The 22,385-nt window shown below is 47.2% G+C and overlaps 1 protein-coding gene across 2 annotated transcripts; it reads left to right on the forward strand.

Moving 5' to 3' along the window:
• The first annotated feature begins 1,094 nt into the window (after window positions 1–1,094).
• LOC147124939 (diamine acetyltransferase 1-like) lies at window positions 1,095–22,251 on the forward strand. 2 transcript variants are annotated; one of them, XM_085995018.1, is made up of 6 exons: window positions 1,095–2,141; window positions 6,098–6,149; window positions 13,931–14,050; window positions 16,805–16,906; window positions 18,783–18,823; window positions 18,937–22,251. In XM_085995018.1, exons 1-6 carry the CDS (start codon window positions 2,076–2,078, stop codon window positions 19,105–19,107), a joined length of 552 nt encoding a protein of 183 aa, XP_085851144.1. In that variant the 5' UTR covers window positions 1,095–2,075; the 3' UTR covers window positions 19,108–22,251. The 2 variants fall into 2 exon arrangements, with proteins under 2 accessions (XP_085851144.1, XP_085851134.1); XM_085995008.1 differs by lacking the exon at window positions 13,931–14,050.
• Window positions 22,252–22,385: the final 134 nt, after the last annotated feature.

Genomic DNA, 22,385 nt, shown 5'->3' on the forward strand with positions numbered 1-22,385 from the left:
TGTGAGCTGACAGCACCGTGAGTTTCCTTATGATTATGTCACTGAGAGTGACATTACTGAATTAGGCCAGAGTGCTTTCAAACAGCTGTAACAAGAGGTTAGAGCTGGAAGCCCACTTATTCAAGTAGTACACTTGTAATTAGTGGTGTACTTTGACAGTTCTACAGACTGATAATACAGCACACCCATGAACTTTATAAACCTGCCATTCCAGGTTATTGCCGAGTGAGATGTCCCAACACTGCTGCCTCTTGTATAATGCACCTTAGAGATTGCAGTTTAAGATGAAAATAACAGGCTACAGTTCCATCAGAAGTAATCTTGATTGCCTGTGTTGTTCCTTCCTTTCAACTGAGGTTGTGTGTGGGAGGGACAGGTGTTCCTGCCAGGGTCTGTACTCTCAGAGGGCAGGTTACACCACTGGGGAATGGTGAAGGACAAGTCGTGGTGTTAGTTAGCAAGCTGTCCCACCAGTTCCATTAACAGCAGGGATGACTAAGTCGTCACTGCTGTTAAACCGCTCATTCCCCACTAACTAGCTGTCTGACTGACGGAGGCCTAATTAACAATATTTCACTTCCCACTGTGTGCATTTTGAATCCTGCAAACGATTAGCGTGCACAACAAGTATGGAAATACATACTAGATATTTCGACAAATAAAACTCATCCAGGTTCTTGCATTTACTGACCTCTTCCTTTCCCATCTGCAGAGGGTATCAGGGATGTGGGTCAGAGTCGGGTAAATGGAGTTGAGGTACAGATCAGTCATGATCTAATTGAATGGCAGAACAGGCTGGAGGGGCTGAATGGCCTCCTCCTGTTCCTATGTTTCTTGAGTAGCCCCCAACCCCCCAGAAATCCATTAGTCAATGTGACTCTATCTAAGAACCCACCCCAAAAAATTTAAATCACATTGAAGAAATGAGGAACATGTTTTAAAAGTGTGAAACATGAAGTAATTTCTAGTTAATGTAGTTGAATAATTTAAAATTATTTAACATGTAGAAAGTTTCAAACACTTCCCGGGACACTGGTCTCCTGTCCTTCTCTCTCACTGCCTGCGGGGGCATGAAGTGGAGCCAGTTGCCAGTCTCCAGTCTCTTGTTGCAGCAGCCTGACCGGGGCTGGGTCACTGGATCCGCGTTTCTTCAGTCGCTCCTTTGAGGTGAGAAGTCCGATCGGGAATCCCTTCCATCCGACAAGATTCGGCCACCTTGTTGCGCCGTTTGCAGCGAAATTCAAGCCAACTCGCTCACTCGCCTGGGCGGCGAATCACTCCAAGTAACCCGGCAGCCTTGGGAGAGAGGTTGTCCGACCCCCGGGCTACTCCTCCTTCACCGATCCGTGGTGGCATCTCTCCGGGGTCTTCAGTGAGACTGCGGCGAGCTCAGGTTCCAGCTGGTCACATCCCATCCCCACCCAACCATCCTATCACCTCCCAAACATCCCATCCTCCAACCACCCCATCCTCTTCAACCATCCCATCACCTCCCAAACATCCCATCCTCCAACCATCCCATCCTCTTCAACCATCCCATCACCTCCCAAACATCCCATCCTCCAACCATCCCATCCTCTTCAACCATCCCATCACCTCCCAACCATCCCATCCTCCAAACGTCCCATCACCTCCCAACCATCCCATCCTCCAAACGTCCCATCACCTCCCAAACATCCCATCCTCCAATCATCCCATCCTCTTCAACCATCCCATCACCTCCCAACCATCCCATCACCTCCCAAACATCCCATCCCCTCCCAAACGTCCCATCACCTCCCAACATTTCCATCACCTCTACAACCGTCCCATCATTTTCCAACCAGCTCCCAAACATCCCACCATCTTCAACCATCCCATCTCCTCCCAACCATCCCATCGTCTAATCATCCCACCATCTTCAACCATCCCATCTCCTCCCAACCATCCCATCGTCTAATCATCCCACCATCTTCAACCATCCGAACCCCAAAGACTTCTCGGCCGGGACAAGTTGTGAATGAAGAACCCTTTTGCTGCTTTCTCGAATTGCAGAATCTTCTTTGGACGGAGAAAGGAAATAAAGAGGTTCCAGGATGGCTAAGTTCATGATCCGTAATGCCACATCTACCGACTGTGCTGATATCCTGCGAATGATTAAGGTAACAAACCTACCGTGCATTTTAAACCCACAGTCTGAGAGAGCTTCCTCCATATTTCAGCCCAGTGAAAGCATTGGTTTCGAACAGTAGTTGTGCTAAACTCTTTGGATTGCAATTGTGTAGTTTGATTTGAAAAGCTATTGTGCATTTAGTAGTTCTACGTCTACACAATATAGTGCAGCTTGTTACTGGTCATACAGACATGTTGATATTGACGGTATCTGAAATTAACAATATTTGAAACAGAGTCAAAGTACTGCAGATGCTGGAAATCTGAAATAAAAACAGAAAATACTCAGCAGGTCAGGCAACATCTGTGGAGAAAGAAATAGAGTTAACGGCCCAGAAATTCGGGTTGGGGGCTTCCCGCGGGTGCAAGCCCCCGACCTGCACTTACCTAGCGCGCTGGCCATTGAGCTGTGGGCCCGTGTGGTATTCCGATCCTGGGCCTCCTCCAACTGCCGGCGCACAGTGCTTGCATATCCCAGGGGCGCAGTTAGTTCGATGCATCCCCTGGGATCACGTGGGCCATGGAGAGCCAATGGTAGCAGGGAATGCTTCATTCATAAGTTTGACAGGAAGACCTGTCAAACCTATAAATACTATAAGCCCCAAAACATCACTAAATCTTAAAATAATTTTTTTTTAATCACATTTTTAAATAAACTATAAATTACATGAAATAACTATTTTAAACAATAATTTAAATTTTTGAAAAAAATAATTTTATTTTCTAATGGGGCTAAAAATAAACTTACCTTTCTTTAAAGTATTTAAAAATAATAAACCTGTGGAAAAAATGTTTTAATTTTAATTAATTCACCACTTACCTTGTAAAAAGCAAGCCTTGCGACTGCTTTTTACATGTCTAACTTCTGGAGACTTACCTTCCCGGGAAAACCTGCAAAAAAACGTAAGTTCGATGCGCACGCGCAGCCCCTCCCGCGCACGTGTTCCACCTCTTAACCCCTTCTTTCAGGGGAATGGAAGTGCCGGTTTCCCGCGCATGCGCAGTGCGTGCAGGAAACCGGCACTTCCATTGGGCCTATGGGTGAGTACCCCGTGCGTACTCACCCGTGGAGACCCGAATTTCTGGGCCAACGTTTGGGGTCGATGGCCTTTCATCAGAACTGGAAAAAGTGAAAGGTGAAAAGCTTTTAATCAAGTACATAGCCAGGGAAAAGGGGAGCAGGAAAAGAACAAAAGGGAAGGTCTGTGATAGGGTGGCAGGCAGGAGTTATTCAATGGGAAAAGGGATGATGGTGCGAGGTAAAAGGGGGTGGTAATGGGACAAGTAAAGAAACAAAAGATGTGTCCAGAGGAGGTGTGAACAGTTACAGCAGAATAGAAGAGGGGGAGGGAAGCATGGAAAATCTGGGAAAGAGCAGAAGGCTGCGGTGGCCCAAGAATGTGGTGGAGAAAGGTGAGTAGACCCCAGCAGTGTGAACCCCCCCCCTGGCCTTGTACCGATGGAGTATCCCCACCCCAAGCACCAGCTCACACCTCCTCCACTCCCAGTGCCTCTGGAGCAGCCGTCCTCCATTACCACCACTTGCTGTCTGAAAGAAAATGGGAGTGGGGGTTTAGTACTGAAGTTGTTAAACTCAATGTTAAGGCCAGAAGGCTGTAAAATGTCTAGTAGAAAGATGGGGTGTTGTTTCTTGAGCTTGCGTTAAACTTCATTAGGAGTGTTTCCAGCATTTTCTGTTTTGATTTCAGTTTTCCAACAACCACAGTATTTTGATTCTGTTTCAGCTATTGCTAACTTCAGACACGGTACGGACTGAACAGATGTATTCAGTAAAACAATCACCCAATTTGTGTTTGGTCTTTCCAATGTAGAGCAGACAGCATTGTGAGCAGCGAATACAGTATACTAAATTGAAAGAAATACAAGTAAATCACTGGTTCACCTGGAAGGAGAGTTTGAGGACATGGACGGTGGGAAGGGAGAAGGTGAAAGGGCAGGTGTTGCATCTCCTCCGCTTGCATGGGAAGGTGCCGTGGGAAGGGGAGGGGTTGTTGGGGTGATGGAAGAGTGGACCAGGCTATCCCGGAGGAAATAGTCCCTTTGGAATTCTGAAAGAGGAGGGGAAGATGTGTTTGGTGATGGCATCGCGCTGGAGGTGTTGGAAATGGCATAGGATGATCCGTTGAATGTGGAGGCTGGTGGGGTGAAAGGTGAGGACAAGGGGACCCCATCGTGGTGCTGGGAGGGAGGGGTAATACTGGTGGCAGAAGTGTGGGAAATGGGATGGACATGGTCGAGGGCCCGTTCAACCTCCGTGGAGGGGAATCCTCGGCTGAAGAAAAGGGAAGACAATTCAGACAAAATATGTGAAGCAGGCTTGCTGGTCACACATACATAGCAAACCCTGTTAAACAGTACTAGACAGCAACAGAACGCAAGCCCAGGCAGGCTGCAAAGCCCGAGCCAGTTTGGAACCAAGGTTCACCATCAGCTGAGAGATAAAGCTGTACAGTTTTGGTGTTTTGCTTTCCCATCAGTTATTTTACAACACTTACTAAAATCTGATACCAAACTTGTAACCTTCTGGTCTGTCAGTGCTGCTCCAGACAGTGTCCTTCTTTACTGGAACTTCAAGCGGAGCGCGACTAAGCGACTGTACCATAAGCAAATTGTGTCATTCTAACTGTTAGTGTCTGTGTTAATGCTAAAATGTTGCACACTTCCCATGTATTTGGTCCTCAGTAATATAGTTTGGCTGAAAAGAAAACCCCATCGCATTGCTGGTTTGTATAGGCAGGCTTTAGCGCTCAGCTCGGTCTTGCCCAGAAGAGGAATTTCCCACGTTGCCAGCAGCAGTTCACGTCCTTACTCGAAATGTGCAAGCACCAGTCCTTCTGTCTTGGGGTGCTGCACAGAACCACCTCATTTACACACAGCCCTTCTGTCATGGGGTGCTGCACAGAACCACCTCATTTACACACAGCCCTTCTGTCATGGGGTGCTGCACAGAACCACCTCATTTACACACAGCCCTTCTGTCATGGGGTGCTGCACAGAACCACCTCATTTACACACAGCCCTTCTGTCATGGGGTGCTGCACAGAACCACCTCATTTACACACAGCCCTTCTGCCATGGGGTGCTGCACAGAACCACCTCATTTACACAACAGCCCTTCTGTCATGGGGTGCAGCACAGAACCACCTCATTTACACACAGCCCTTCTGTCATGGGGTGCTGCACAGAACCACCTCATTTACACACAGCCCTTCTGTCATGGGGTGCAGCACAGAACCACCTCATTTACACAACAGCCCTTCTGTCATGGGGTGCAGCACAGAACCACCTCATTTACACAACAGCCCTTCTGTCATGGGGTGCTGCACAGAACCACCTCATTTACACAACAGCCCTTCTGTCATGGGGTGCTGCACAGAACCACCTCATTTACACACAGCCCTTCTGTCATGGGGTGCAGCACAGAACCACCTCATTTACACACAGCCCTTCTGTCATGGGGTGCAGCACAGAACCACCTCATTTACACAACAGCATTTCTGCCTTTGGAACAAGGCCTTAAGCACCTGGCTTTGAACACTGCTATTTTCCTCATGCCTCCTGTGGAGAAAGGGAAGAATCAGTGGGCAGCTCGCTCTGGGCGGCGCTTTTGTCCGCCTAGCAGAGTGAGTGCTATCAGAGGTCAAAGAACCATTTTTCACCCAGGGAATGGTGCATATCGTGGAGAGGTGAGGAGTGGGGGGAATGAACAAATGGAGAAATGGGGGTGGAGGGAATTAACAAATGGAAAGGTGAGGGAATTAACAAACAGAGGTGAGGAGAGAAGGGAATTATCTAATGGAGAGATTTATAACAAATACAGAAAAAATACATTTTGATTAACTGCACCTCATTGTATTAGTTTGTAATTTTAGTTATAAAAGTCATTTAACAAGCAGTAATAGATGAAACTTTCTTTTTAAAAAAGGAACTTGCTTCATATGAAAATATGGCAAATGCAGTCAAGTTGACAGAAAAAGGTAAGACACTATCCTTGTTCAATAGAAAGCATTGAAGGAAAAGTTTTTTGGCCAGTCCTCTCATAGGCCATGTACAATCTACCCTATCATAGACGCTACCCCACCCATTTAAACCCCCTGAGCGAAAGTTCTCTATAAATACAACAATTACAATTCTATAGAGCTCATCACAAATAAAGAGATGGTTCAGAGCACTTTCATAAAATCATAGAATCATGCAGCACTGAAGGAGGCCCATTGTGCCTGTGCCGGCTCTTTGAAACAGTTATCCAATTATTCCCACTCTTTCCCCATAACCCTGCAAATTGTTCCTTTTAAGTATATATCCAATTCTTTTTTGAAAGTTAGTACTGAATCTGCTTCCACCATCCTTTCAGGCAGCGCACTCCAGATCATAACATCTCGCTGAGTAAAAAAATTCTCCTCATCTCTCTTCTGCTTCTTTTGCCAGTTACCTTAAACCTGTGTCCTTCGGTTACCCACCCTCCTGCCACTGAAAATGGTTTCTCCTTAATAACTATCAAAACCCTTCATCATTTTCAACACCTGCATTAAATCTCCCCTTAACCTTCTCTGCTCTAAGGAGAACAATCTCAGATTCTGGAAATATTTGGGAACCAAGGGCCTAGTGAAAATGTGGAACATTAAAGAAATTAGTATTTGTAAAGAAATTGTACTGGAGGAAAGCTGTTGATGATCGGTCAATCGAAAATTTCAAAACTGGGATAAATAGATTTTTGTTAGGCAAGGTTATTAAGGGTTATGGAACCAAGATGGGTGGATGGAGTTAAGATACAGATCAGCCATGATCTAATTGAGTGGCGGAACAGGCTCAAGGGGATGAATGGCCTACTCCTGTTCCTATGAAGCATAACCAGCAATTTATAAAGATTTAGCATAACTTTCTTGCTTTTGCAAACTGTGCCTCTATTAATATGCTTTTTTAACAGCCTTCTCAACATGTCCTGCCACCTTCAAAGATTTTTGTATGTGAACCCCCAGGTCTCTCTCCTGCTCCCCTTTTAAAATGGTACCATTTAGCTTATATTGCCTTTCCTCATTCTTCCGTTCAAAATGTATCACATCACAATTCTCTGCATTAAATTTCACCTGCCATGTGTCTTCCCATTTCACCAGTCTGTCTATGTCCTCCTGAAGTCTGCTACTATCCTCCTCACTGTTTACTACTTTACAAGGTCATGGATGGTGAATGGACACTGAGGGCCATTGTCTCTGATGCCCCTGCTTCCTTAGGTAGAGAAGTCTCCACATGCACTAACTGGCTGCCAAAGTCAGGTATGATCACCTCTGCCTGCAGATGTTAAAATATAGGTTCTGGACGGTGAGCACAGACACCTCTCCTGAAGCTTGGCACCACACCACAAATCTTCCTCCTCTTCCAAATATATCAGATAGGAGAATTACCATTGGGAACCCCACTGGTGCAGCAGTAGTCCTGGGAGCAGGAGATAAATGTGCAAAAAGTGGCATAGAAACATAGAAACATAGAAGATAGGAGCAGGAGTAGGCCATTCGGCCCCTCGAGCCTGCTCCGCCATTCAATTCGATCATGGCTGATCATCCAAATTCAGTACCCTGTCCCTGCTTTCTCCCCATACCCCTTGATCCCTTTAGCCTTAAGAAATATATCCAACTCCTTCTTGAATATATTTAAAGAATTGGCCTCTACTGCCTTCTGTGGTAGAGAATTCCACAGGTTCACCACTCTCTGGGTGAAGAAATTCCTCCTCATCTCTGTCCTAAATGGCTTACCCCTTATCCTTAGACTGTGACCCCTGGTTCTGGACTCCCCGACCATCGGGAACATCCTTCCTGCATCTAGTCTGTCTAGTCCTGTTAGAATTTTATAAGTTTTAATGAGATCCCCACAAAGATTCTGTCAGTGGAAAAAAAATTGCATGGTTAAATAATAGCTGAAAGAGACAATATTGTGTAGTTTTCATGACATCCAGTATACTGACTGTTGCTGAGCAACCCTGGGCACCTGTTCCACATATATCAATGGGTAACTCGGAGTGGAAAAATCCAGACTCACGTCCGTGCAGCAAGCATTGAGGCCAGGAACAGAGCACGCTTCAGCTTACTCCAAAACTCAGACTGTCATTGCACGGGCACACACAGGGTGGTACTCTGAGGTTCTGGTGTGTGTGTGTGTGTGCATTTACTGGTGTGCATGTTAGTGTGTATATGTGTGTATGTAGACGTGTGCACTCTGGCTGCTAAGCGTGAAGCATTATTCAGGCTTCAAATAATATTGTTACAGCGAACACCACTTCCCAGCAGACACTAGTTTGAATTATTTCAGTCTCGACAATCATCAATTTTATTGCTTCAGATCATCAATGATCTTTGTGTCACCAGCTGTCAGGTAACTTTCAAAAGTACATGGGAAATATATCATGTTTGTACCAATGGCCCTTGTACATTTACGTAGCATGTTGATGCATATTGTCAAATGGAGGAGATTTCTGATGCTAGTTCTGCTGGTTCCACACCCAACTCAAGCCGATCTCTTAACAGCAATGATTTGGACCAGTTACTGCCCCAAGCAGGCCACTAGTCTGCAAACTAACCCCATCTTCCACAAAAGTTAAGCTGATGCTTTCCTGGTGGATGCCTTCCCACTACCTGAAGCCCCTCTCCTCTGCCTTCAATATCGGCTTCCTTTGCTCAGCAGATAAGAATGTGCAAACAACATCCAGCTTAAGAGTGATAAAATAGTGCGTTAGTTAAACTCAATGATTTGGGGTGTGGGGCGGCGGCGGGTGGTGGGAATTATTAATATTCCTCCTTCTCCATTCCACCTTCTTTCTTCTCCTTTCCTGATCTGGCAAATCTGCTGAACAGTAAAATGACTTTCCTAACCCCCGCCCCCCATCACTCCATGATGGTGCCAGCCCCTCCCCAGTCTCCGACTGTACCCGCCCCTCCCCAGTCTCCGACTATGCCCGCCCGTCCCCAGTCTCCGACTGTACCCGCCCCTCCCCAGTCTCCGACTGTACCCGCCCCTCCCCAGTCTCCGACTGTACCCGCCCGTCCCCAGTCTCCGACTGTACCCGCCCCTCCCCAGTCTCCGACTGTACCCGCCCCTCCCCAGTCTCCGACTGTACCCGCCCCTCCCCAGTCTCTGACTGTACCTGCCCCTCCCCGGTCTCCAACTGTACCTGCCCCTCCCCAGTCTCCGACTGTACCCGCCCCTCCCCAGCCCGACTGTACCCGCCCCTCCCCAGTCTGACTGTACCCGCTCCTCCCCAGTCTGACTGTACTCGCCCCTCCCCAGTCTCCGACTATACCTGCCCCTCCCCAGTCTCCGACAGTACCCGCCCCTCCCCTGTCTCCGACTATACCCGCTCCTCCCCAGTCTGATTGTACCCGCCCCTCCCCAGTCTCCGAGTATACCCGCCCCTCCCCAGTCTCCGACTGTACCCGCCCCTCTCCAGTCTCCGACTATACCTGCCCCTCCCCAGTCTCCGACTATACCTGCCCCTCCCCAGTCTCCGACTATACCTGCCCCCCCCAGTCTCCGACTATACCCGCCCCTCCCCAGTCTCCGACTATACCTGCCCCTCCCCAGTCTCCGACTATACCTGCCCCTCCCCAGTCTCCGACTGTACCCGCCCCTCCCCAGTCTCTGACTATACCTGCCCCTCCCCAATCGCTGACTGTACCTGCGTGTATTACGTGGTCTCCGCCCTCGACAGCGCCGCAGCCTCGCGGATCATCAGCCTACTTGGTAGTCCACCTACTGATCGCAAGTATGACACGTTAAAGGCGTGGTTGCTGCAGGTCTTCATGCTCACGAAGTCGGAGCGCGCCCGCCGGCTGCTCGCTATGCCCGGCCTCGGGGACTCCAAGCCATCCGAGCTCATGAGCCAAATGCTCACGCTCCTCGGTTCCGAACCGGAAGGCTTCCTCTTCAGGGAGCTATTCCTCAGCCAACTACCGGAGCAAGTTCAGGCTGCCCTAGCCAGGTCCAAAGTCACAGACTGCGAGGAGCTTGCTGCCGAAGCGGACAAGCTTTTTGCGGTGACACAGCAGTACTGCGCTGCCACGAGGCGCCCATCCCCCACAGACGCTGCTCCAGCTCCTCAATCAGCAGGGTTGTGCTTCTACCACGCCCGTTTTGGCGTGAAAGCAAGAGGCTGCCGCCCTCCCTGCAGCTTTTCGCTCAAACAAAAAAAACATCTACAGCAACCCTGGCGAAAGAGGACTGGGTCTAACGAGCGCCCCGCGGCTGCGATGGCCATCGGAGATTCGGGAAAGCTTCTCTTCCTCACCGACTCCCTATCTGGTCGACGTTTCCTTTGCGACACCGGGGCGTAGTGTAGCATCCTACCTGCGTCAAATCTCGATATACAAGCTGGGGGCCACGGCCCCTCCCTCGAGGCGGCTAATGGCGTGGCCATTCGGACCTTCGGAAGGCGGCGGGTCCAGGTGTGTTTCGGCGGCCAGCGCTTCCACTGGGAATTCATCACGGCCAAAGTCTCACGGGCCATCCTCGGAGCGGATTTTTTGTGCGCCAACGGCCTCCTGGTCGATGTCAGGCACCGGCGGTTGATCAATGCGACCACGTTCCACTCCATCCCGTGCCACACTCCTGTGTGTTCCCACCTCCAGATGACTTTACTCACCTCCTCGGAGAGTTCCCAGATCTGACCAGGCCTACTTTCTCCTCCTCGGCCACGAAACATGGTGTCGAACATCACATCACCAGTACTGGCCCCCCGGTTTACACAAGGGTCCGACGACTCGAACCCGGCAAGCTCGCGGCTGCGAAAGCGGAGTTCGACATGATGGAGCGGCTGGGGATTATTCGCCGGTCGAATAGTCCCTGGTCTTCGCCTCTCCACATTGTTCCGAAACCCGGCGGCAGATGGCGGCCATGCGGCGACTACCGACGCCTGAACGACGCCACTATTCCTGATCGGTACCCGAACCCACATATTCAAGATTTCTCGGCCCATTTGGCGGGAAATACCTTTTTTCCAAAAGTCGACCTCGTCTGTGGTTACCACCAGGTCCCCGTGCACCCGCAAGACGTCCCGAAGACCACAGTCATCACCCCATTCGGCCTGTTTAAATTTCTGCGGATGCCGCTTGGCTTGAAGAACGCTGCACAGGCTTTCCAGTGCTTGATGGACTCCGTGCTTCAGGACCTAAAATTCCTCTTCGTCTACCTCGACGACATCCTCATCACCAGCCCTAGCAAAGAGGAGCACTTCTGCCATTTGCGCACCCTCTTCACACGCCTCAGTCAACACAGTTTGATTATCAACCCGGCCAAGTGCCAGTTCGGCCTGCAGCGGATTGATTTCTTGGGCCACCGCATCACATCAGACGGCGCAATTCCCTTACAGACGAAGGTCGAGGCGGTTACATCTTTCCCGCGCCCGCAGACCGTCAAGGCCCTACAAGAGTTCCTCGGGATGGTCAATTTTTATCACCGGTTCGTCCCTAAGGTGGCTCTGATTATGCGGCCCTTGTATGAGGCCCTCAAGGCCAAGTCCGGTAAGGATCTTATCAGCTGGACGGCCGAGATGGATCGGGCGTTCGTCGACACCAAGGGCACCTTGGCCAACGCGACCATGCTGGCGCACCCACTTCCAGGTGCCACCATCGCCCTTACCACCGACGCGTCGGACTACGCAATCGGCGCAGTGCAGGCGCAGTGGGTGAATGGGACGTGGCAACCGCTGGCGTTTTTCAGCTGTCAACTATGGCGAAATGAAAGAAAGTACAGCACTTTCAACCGGGAGTTGCTGGCCCTTTTTCTAGCCACCCGCCATTTCCGGTTCTTACTAGAGGGACGTCCGTTCATGGCTTTTGTAGACCACAAGCCACTAACGTTCACTATGGCCAAAACCGCCGAACCATGGTCAGCTCGGCAACAACGTCACCTGACGTTCATTTCAGAATTCACCACGGAGATTCAGCATTTGTCCGGTAATGACAACCTGGTGGCGGATTGCCTCTCCTGCGTGACTATTCACACAGTCCAACTCGGAATCGACTATGCCCTAATGGCTGCGGATCAAGCCTCGGACCCAGAGGTCCAATCGTACAAAACCAGCCCCTCTAGCTTCCAAGCGGCCGACGTCAAATTCCATGCCGCAGGCACCACGCTACTTTGCGACGTCTTCATGGGAGCTCCCCGCCTTATCGTACCAGTCGCCTGGCGCGGAAAAGTGTTCGACGCCATACACGGGTTGTCACACCCTGGCATGAAGGCCTCGCAAAGGCTGATGTCGTCAAAATTCGTCTGGAGGGGTATGCATATGGATGTCCGCGACTGGGCCAACACCTGCGTGGTCTGCCAAAAGGCCAAGGTACAGCGTCATGTAAAAGCTCCATTGGCCACTTTCGCTGTACCAGACCGTTGGTTCGATCACGTGAATGTGGACCTCGTGGGGCCGTTTCTGCCTTCTCAAGGTTTTACTCACATCCTCACAATGGTAGACCACACCACTAGATGGCCAGAGGCAGTTCCTTTGGTTTCCACCACTTCGGCAGACGTGGCCAGAGCTTTCATCTCCTCTTGGGTTGCTCATTTTGGGGTACCGGCGGACATCTCTTCCAATCGTGGACCGCAGTTTTCCTCTGAGCTCTGGAATGCTGTGGCTCAGGGGCTCGGCACCAGACTACATCGCACCACCGCCTATCATCCACAGGCAAACGGCCTGTGCGAGCGATTCCACAGGTTGCTCAAAGCCGCTCTGCGGGCCAGTCTTCAAGGCGCGGGATGGGTGGACAGACTTCCATGGGTCCTTTTGGGTCTTCGTACGGCGCCCAAAGAAGATTTGCAATCGTCCTCGGCGGAACTTGTATATGGCCAGCCACTACGAGTACCAGGGGATTTCCTCCCGTCTCCAACGGAGCCATGGTCTACATCCCAGCAACTCGTCAGCCACCAGGAGGCAGCCAGATGTTTCGCTCCAGTGCCTACGTCGCATCATGGCTTACAGAGCTCCCATGCCCCAGCTGAGCTGAAGAGCGCTGAGTACGTGTTTATCCGCCACGATGCTCACCGGGATCAGCTCAAGCCTCCTTACACTGGTCCCTTCCGCGTCATTGAGCCGGGAGACAAAACCTTTTTGGTCGATATCGGAGGTAAACCGGACCACATTTCAGTTGATCGGTTGAAGCCGGCACACTTAGACCTGGACCGCCCAGTCGAGATCGGTCAACCGCCAAAACGGGGCCGACTGCCCACAGTCGCCATGCCAGATCCACCACAACCGCCCGCCAGCTCGACCACCGTCCATCAGCTTCCACTTCAGGGTTACAGGAGTCGCTCGGACAGGCTTGTCAGGCCTCCTCGCCATCTTACTTTTGCTGTTAAAGACAATTCTGGGGGGGCACATGTGGCGGAGCCACTAAAGGACTCAGATTGTTTGTATATAATTCCCTTTAACAACATGTTAGCTACAGCCTGAGTCTGTATCTTTATTCATACTGTTTACTTGTACAGAGCGTGATTACTTTAACAGCGCGGGTAAACGCGATGACGTCACACCGTTCATCACGTGATCCCCCACTGGCGGGAAGAACGTGATGACGTCATGACGTCAACCATGGGACCGCCCGAGCAGTCCTCGTGGAGCCTCCGAACTGAGCAGACCTACACTCGATGTTCTCCTGTAGTTACTTGTTTAAACCTGTTAGTTTCCATTAAACTTTGTTTTGTTTGATCGCCTGAGTGGACCTCAGTCTTTGGATAGGAACTAGACATTCCTACAATATAATGGATTTCTTTCCCTCAGGAAGTCGATTCTTCACCTTGATATTCTTCGTTGCAGACTTGCTGGAAGATGGTTTTGGTGAACACCCCTGCTATCATTGCCTCATTGCAGAAGTAGCGAAAGAGGACCAAGCACCAAACGGTAGAATTACTTTGTCTGTACCATGATTGGGGTTTTCTAACATATGATTCACTTTGGAGTATTTCAGTTCATTTATCTTCCTTGCTTTCTTTGCCTTGCCCCTGTTCTGCAGACAGTAGCTTGCACTTGGGTACAGTCCCCTGAGTGCTGGTGGACACTCAGTGCTTTGTCTAAAAGCCCATTCACCTTGAGTGATGGGCAGTGATTGTTGGAAGACAGTTTGACTGTGAGCCTGGATGACTCAGCCTCAGCCTATCCTCATCTGGCAATCATGCAGTTCTAGTGTGGGGGGAGGGAGCTGAATATTCATCAAACTGCAAAACCCTGAGCAACATTTGATTTTACTTTCACAGCACAGGGAATGCTGAGGCTAACTATACATCACCAACACCACCCTGGCTAAACTTTGCTAATGTAGTACAGACTCGAGATTTAATGTGTGGTCTTGGTGGTTTGTACGGCCCAGCACCATACCACATGCACAGTGTGTGACAGCCATGGCTCAGTGGTGGCACTGTCACCGCTGAGTCAGAAGGCCATGGGTTCAAGCCCCACTCTAGGTCTTGAGCACATAATCTAGGCTGACCCTTCAGCACAGTGCAGTATGGAGGGAGTATTATACTGTCAGAGGTGGATGAAACATTAAACCAAGGCTCCATATGCCTGCTCCGGTGGACATGAAAGATCCCACGGCACTATTTGAAGAACAGGGGAGTTCTCCCAATGTCCTGGCCAAGATTTATTTGTCAACCAGCATCACCAAAACAGATTAGCTAGTCAATTACCTTATTGCTAATTTGGGATCTTGCTGTGCACAAATTGGCTGTTATGTTTGTCTACAACAGTGACTACACTTCAAAAGTACTTAACTGGCTGTGAAGCATTTTGGGATGTCCCGAGGATTTGAAAGTCACAATATAAATGCAAGTTCTTTCTTTTCTTATATAAGTTAAGAAGCACTTTACTATAACTTTTAACAATTCATTCTCGGGATATTGGCATCGCTGGCAAGGCCAGCATTTATTGTTCATCCCTAGTTGGCCTGAGAAGGTGGCAGTGTCCTTATTCTTGAACTGCTTCAGATACTATTCTTTGTAGCAGTTTGATAGAACTGAGTGGCTTGCTAGGCCATTTCAGAGGGCAGTTAAGTGTCAACTACGTTGGTGTGGGACTGGAGTCACATATAGGCCAGTCCAGGTAAGGATGGCGGGTTTCCTTCTCTACAGGGCATTAGTGAACCAGTTGGATTTTTATGACAATCCGACAACTTCATGGTCACTTTGCCTGCTACCAGGCCTCTGAATTGCCAGACCAGTAACATGTGTCATACAAATTAAGGGGAAGTTTTAGCAGGAAGCAGCAGGGAGTTCATGGAACAAGCTGCCCTTGCCATTCATGCCATGGAAACACACATTACTTTGAATCATCGACTTATAGTGGTGCGCCGGCCACCTCTTCAGGGAGTTGAAGTGATCTCCAAGATGAAACCACTATAGATTTTCCGCTCAACAACATTTTATATACCGGTGGGAACTCATTTGAAATAAATGTCTTACTTCCAGCATTAAAATAACACTGCTAGGAAATCCTAAGCCTACATATTTAAATTAATTGTATAGAAAAGTACTGGAAGTGCACAGTCGGTCAGTCAGTATTTGAAAAGAGAAAAGGCGGGTTTTCGGGCGAAGACGCTCCTTCAGAACTCAAAAGGTACTCGACTCCCTTTACATAGCTTCATACAATGAAGATGGTTTATCGGGAGGGGAGAGAATAAAAGGTAAAGTCAAGAAATTTGCTGCTATGCTCAAGAGGAACTTGAATTGCTGCTGGACCTCATCCATATTTTTAAACAGACTTTGATGACAGAAATATCTCCTGTTTCTACAACTGCCCCAACTTTTATTGAATTTGAAACCTCACCACCATGATTATCTTAGATTTTATCCCATACATCTGGCAGATGTGTGTAAAACTTTGACTGACATGTTGTAGACTGTGTCAAGTGTTAAGAATGCCAGTCCATAAATAGTTGAGAATAGTCGAGGCTCTCTTCCCCAGCAGAGCGGGCAAGATCTATAAATTCAGTCATTATAATTCTAGTTAGGTCATACAACTGACTTTTGTTCTTCATTGTAGTTTCTGGCAGCTGTGTCCACTGCCTTCAGGTGACAGCCATGGCTCAGATGGTAGCACCCTCGCTCGCAGGCTGTGAGCACAAAAATCTAGGCTGACACTCAGTGCAGTCCTGAGGAGGTGCTGCACTGTCGGAGAAGCTGTTTTTTGAATGAGACGTTAAACCGAGGCCCCGTCTGCTCTCTCAGGTGGATGTAAAAGATTCCATGGCACTATTCGAAGAAGAGCAGGGGAAGTATTACAGTAGGGACTACACTTTATAAAATATACTTCATTGGTTGTAAAGCACTTTGGGATGTCCTGAGGTTTTGAAACGTGCTATATAAATGCAAGATCTTTCCTTTCCTTATACTAGCAATAGTTAACATGTAGAAAACAGGTTAATATTTAAAAGGCAGAGTTCTCAATTCGAATCATTAGAAAGTTGTATGTTTTGACACGTGCATACTCATAGGTGTGTGTGTGCTTGTGACCAATTTGTCAACTAATTTATATTGGCGGAATGCTCATTGACATGGTCAGTGTTCCCTTTCCTCAAGCTTTGTCCCCTCCTTACAAAAGTGATTTTATCACTCTCTTCATTGACTGTATGTTCTGTAATAAATATTTCTTTACTCTCAGGGCACACTGTTGTGGGCTTTGCCATGTATTACTTCACATATGATCCGTGGACTGGAAAGATGATTTATCTTGAAGACTTCTATGTAATGGAACCGTATAGAGGTAAACAGTGCTGATGAAAAGTATAATTACATTTTTTAGAAGACTTATTAATTTTCCATGATTAATTTTGCATAATTCACACAGGCAATAAAGATCCATCACCATGAATAGGGACACAGCCAGTGTCTCATGGCAGCCCTCTGTGCACAATAACCAAGAGACTAACCCAAACACCTGGACACATTTTATTCTCCAGTTTTAGGCACTTGATAACTGTCTCTGACTGAGCTGCCTCCAGTGACTGAGCTGGAGTCCAGTGACTGAGCTGGAATCCAGTGACTGAGCTGCCTCCAGTGACTGAGCTGGAATCCAGTGACTGAGCTGCCTCCAGTGACTGAGCTGGAATCCAGTGACTGAGCTGGCCTCCAGTTGAGCTGGATTCCAGTGACTGAGCTGGCCTCCAGTGACTGAGCTGGCCTCCAGTGACTGAGCTGGAATCCAGTGACTGAGCTGGATTCCAATGACTGAGCTGGGCTCCAGTGACTGAGCTGGATTCCAATGACTGAGCTGGGCTCCAGTGACTGAGCTGGGCTCCAGTGACTGAGCTGGATTCCAATGACTGAGCTGGATTCCAATGACTGAGCTGACCTCCAGTGACTGAGCTGGCCTCCAGTGACTGAGCTGCCTCCAGTGACTGAGCTGGCCTCCAGTGACTGAGCTGGCCTCCAGTGACTGAGCTGGATTCCAGTGACTGAGGTGGCCTCCAGTGACTGAGCTGGCCTCCAGTGACTGAGCTGCCTCCAGTGACTGAGCTGGCCTCCAGTGACTGAGGTGGCCTCCAGTGACTGAGCTGACCTCCAGTGACTGAGCTGGCCTCCAGTGACTGAGCTGCCTCCAGTGACTGAGCTGGCCTCCAGTGACTGAGCTGGCCTCCAGTGACTGAGCTGGATTCCAATGACTGAGGTGGCCTCCAGTGACTGAGCTGGCCTCCAGTGACTGAGCTGCCTCCAGTGACTGAGCTGGCCTCCAAAGCAGGCAGCTTCACCTGTTTCCAGACTCATGCACAGCATAAAGGAGGAGTCTCCTTATGAGGACCTTTATAGAGGTGTTCAAGATTCCAAGTGGAATAGGAAAGGTGAATGTTGGGATTGACGTACACAAATCCCTTTCAATGTGCTCGTCAGTGTGTGGAATTGTCTCATAGTAAACAAGAGCCCCCAGGTATCCCTGGAGATGTGTGTCAGGATTAGATCCCTTCCAGCATTTCTGTGGGTCCCAATGCTGAAACCTAGCAGGTGTTTAGTATGCGGCATGGCAGATTTTGTTGTACTTCCACTAACACAATTGCTGAAGGTAACCTACTACAATGTAACACTTCTTTCCACTTACCAGGTTTTTCTCCCCTCAACAATCTTCTCCTCACCAAGACCTACTGAGCCATTCCAAATACCCACTGAACATTTTAACCATCCTTAATGCTGCTGATGTACTTGTAGATGACCACATGTAAAGGTCTTTTTATAATAAAGATCGTAAGGATAAGTACAAATGATCGAGCTTATCCTTTCATAGAAACCTATGCTCCTCCATCCATCACAGCATCAGTCTGTCTCATTAATAACTCCTTGCCTCCACTACCATACTCAGAAGACCATTCCGACATCAGTCCTGAGCTTGCCTTTCACTAGTTTGTACCTATCTTCCCTCCCCCACTACAGTTGTGGTTTAACTCAAGTGTTCTCAGCATTCACCTTTCCTATTCCACTTGGAATCTTGAACACCTCAATTGTTTGCTTTCAAGGCTCGAGTCCAGGTTTTTCCTAACCTGTCCTCATCATTCAGTCCATTGACATGGGGGAGCAGCCAATTTTTTAATGTAATTTCTGCGCAGAAGTGAAATATGTTTTGAATGAAAGCTTTGTGACTTTTCTTGCAGGTTTGGGTATAGGATCTGAAATCCTGAAGATGATTAGTCAGGTAAATAATATTCAAGATTTCTGAATAACTGCCAAATGTATTACTGCTTTAGGATTTTAAAGCCCTCCTTTTCATCACTGTGATTTAAATTGGATTTCTGTTGCTCTGTTTAGATAGCAATCCAGAACAGGTGTTGCAGTATGCATTTTCTTGTTGTGGGGTGGAACACGGCCTCTATAGAATACTACACAAGACGAGGCGCTCTGGATCTGTCAAAACAGGAAGGGTGGCATCTGTTTAAATTCAGCAAAGAGAGCATGATCAAACTGGCATCTGAGGAATGACAGGAGCACCGGAGGACAGCAAAGGCAGAAGGATGCTGCATGTTTCTTTTCCCTATTTGAAGGAATGAACAATTTTTGGTACAGGCGTTCTTCCTGCAAGAGGATGTCGGAGCATCTCTCTTTACATCAAAACTACTGAGATCTTTTCAAATATTGCACGGTAATTCAATGACTGCACTTTCCAAGAGATACCATGCTGTATTACTCACAGAACTTGAAAGTTCTGTTGCCATTGGAAGTGAAGCAGATACTTGATTCAAGAAGCATGAGTATGTTTGTTACCAGTGATGTTTATTAACACTCAGCTGTTGTGTGAACTAAAGTGCCTTTTTGTTTTATAATGTACAGTCCTTAATACAGATTTGTATCGTGAAGAGTCCTGTATGGAACTATTTTAGATAAGTTTTTGATGTGAATTACAAGAGGGAATTTGATATGACTTCTTTACTGTTTAACATCAATGAACCAATTGTATACGTGTCAGACACGGAGAGGTTGATGCGATGATTGAGTCATGTCTGCCATTTTCCATCAAGCTTCACTTTGGGAAAGCTGTCACATAAATGGCAGAATATGAGCAAGCTGTGTGCCAGGACATGAACATGTGAAGTGATTTAAAACAGCTTATGTGTTGCTGCTGTGTAGGTTGGGGTTGGGGTGGGGAAAGAGAATGGGCTACTGAAAGGAAAGGGAAAGGCCACTTTTTCTGACTATTTTGACACCAACTTCTATGAACCCCCATCCCATTGACGAGCAGAATACTTCACTTTCTGGCAGTACAATTTGTTGCACCTAGAATGATACAGCACAGGAAGACATTCGACCCGTCATGCCTGACTGGCACCCGTAGCAAGTGTCAATTAATTAAGTCGTTTCATTAATCCCTCTGGGCTAGCTAAGCAGTAAAGCTACATACAGCCACAGAAAAGCAGTTAGTAAGTTGCTCTTATTTTTTTTTATGGCTTAAGAGGGGGTGGTTTCATTCAACCTTTTTTTGTGTGCGTGTGTATAAACTGAGTGACTTTTCAACTTTAAAACTGCCTTGGTTTTGACAGCAATTTCATGGCTTCAATCTAATGGGCCAAAATAGACTGATGTAACATTTGGACTAAAATGCAGGAGTTGGTACTCTATATTAGAACGCGGAGCTATCACATGGACAAAACCACCTCCTATTTGTTTCTCTGCTACAGTTTCTGATCCAAATGTTGAAATCTCCAATTCTGAATAAATAACTAAACCTAGTCAACTCCCTCCCAAATCAAATCTAGAGACAGTAACATATCATAATAGTCCAATTACATCTATATAAATATGGTTGTGACATTTTTTTTCTGTTGTAGTTGAATCATTGAATAAATAAATCATCTCTGCTCCAAAGATTTGTAAACTGGCTGTTTTTATCCACAGTTTTTAGAAACTGATCCAGGTATTACATTTGTCAAGGTATCATGTGTCTTGTGTCAAGCACAGATGTGTCACACTACAACTGTCATACTTTGTTAGATACAAAATGTTATTTTACAAAAGCCAGTTTTTTCCTTGTGGTCTTCTTTGACCTTACGAAGGCCTCTCGCGAAGGTCAACAGCTAGGGATTCACAAGCAGCTGCCAATCTAAAGAAACTTCCATCAACAATTAGCTTTAGGATATGCCTATTTAAACCACTTCCACACAGTGAGTATGCAAGAGCTAGGCTTAAACACAGCCTTGGTACATAAACATCAAAACTCTTTCTTACAGACCCTAACCTAATCATAAGCAATGCTGGGACATATTGCCAAGGGGGACAATATTGCCCATGTATGTAAAATGATAGAAAGTCTGAATGATTAAAAGATGACTTTTTTGTGGTCTCTAATGCTTGAAAGGCTGCATTTGCTTCCGAGAGATACTTTTTTGAAGATTTTAAAGCATTGATCTTTATGGCCAATCAGTACCTAATTACACCTCACTTCCCTCATACAAAAACAGATCACAGCCCATTGGAGTTTCTGGTCTATTTTCCTTTAAGGGCTGCAAGTTATGTTCAATCTCTCCAAATCACCAAAACACAATTCTTACCATTTTAAGGGACGACACATTCCACTGAATTGTCCCACAATCCTAAATGGAATAAAGCGATACCTGTATACCATTAGCATCTCTGTCATCCCCTTTCTTATTTCAGGCTTTAGAACCTCCGCGTGCAGACTCCTTGTGTTGAACTAGTTTTGTGACATGAATTAGGAAAGCTACTGTCACCATCCATACTATAGAATTTCAACACATCTGCCTCACCCACAATAACGCAATGGAGAGGTGATTGAGATTCCAACAATGGTATCTCCATTTAGGATTATGTGACAACTTAGCACAATGTGTTCCTCTTTTAAGGCAAAGTCATTAAGCTCTAAAAATGTTAGGCAAAGTAAATCTTCGGCTGCTTGAGCTTGATACTGGTTTAATTACTTAATTAACACCAGCAGGAGAAATTAAGGCCATAGCTGCTAAGCTTAGAGAACAAGAGGCAAGATCTGCAAGCCACATTTAACCAGTTCCTTTTAGTACTTTTAATCCTCCCTCTACTTTATGCTTGTATTTACTTTTGAATGTTAATTTCATCACTATTTATTGGTTTCGTGTCCAGAGGAAAATCCATCTTTTTACCGGATGCAAGAGATTCCTCAACATGCACTTATCACATGAAGCGTGAATGGAATCGAGAAGTCTGAACATACGCTACACTAACGTGTAATTCAAAATATTTGGTGTTCAGTAATATTTTCAATAGTACCTTCCAACACATCCAATTCCCAATTAGAATGAGCACTGCTATGACTATGAGGAAAGAATGGGGGATTGGAACTAATTGAATATTGCTTTCAAAAGAGCCGGCACAGGCACAGGTTAAAAACAGAAAAGTATTTTCTGCAAAGGGGAGGAGGTAGACTCAGCCAAGCCATTTCGCCGCAATTCACAGGAGCTGGGTGGCCTGGGAGAGCACGATACAGAAAGGGAATGATGTGTGACTTGGGAATTGGGGCCTGCATTCAGAATGCAAAAACAAACTTGTGGTGCTGTGCAACAACAAAATGTGATTTCAATTAAATGCAACTTTTGTGCTCCCCAAGGTGTACAAAGTCTGTGTACAAGAACAGAGCATTATACACTTCTTGCACTTGGGTGGCAGCTGTACTCCATTTTTAGAGTCAAGTCTTCCTAAAGAATTTCTCCCTCCTCAAAATGTAGCTTCATGCCCTCTGAATAATATTTGAGTTTGGTGGGAAAAGGAGAAAG

This window comes from Somniosus microcephalus, chromosome 1, assembly GCF_052327205.1.
Source record: "Somniosus microcephalus isolate GS21.2 chromosome 1, FLI_Smic_1.0, whole genome shotgun sequence".
Taxonomy (NCBI): Eukaryota; Metazoa; Chordata; class Chondrichthyes; order Squaliformes; family Somniosidae; genus Somniosus; species Somniosus microcephalus.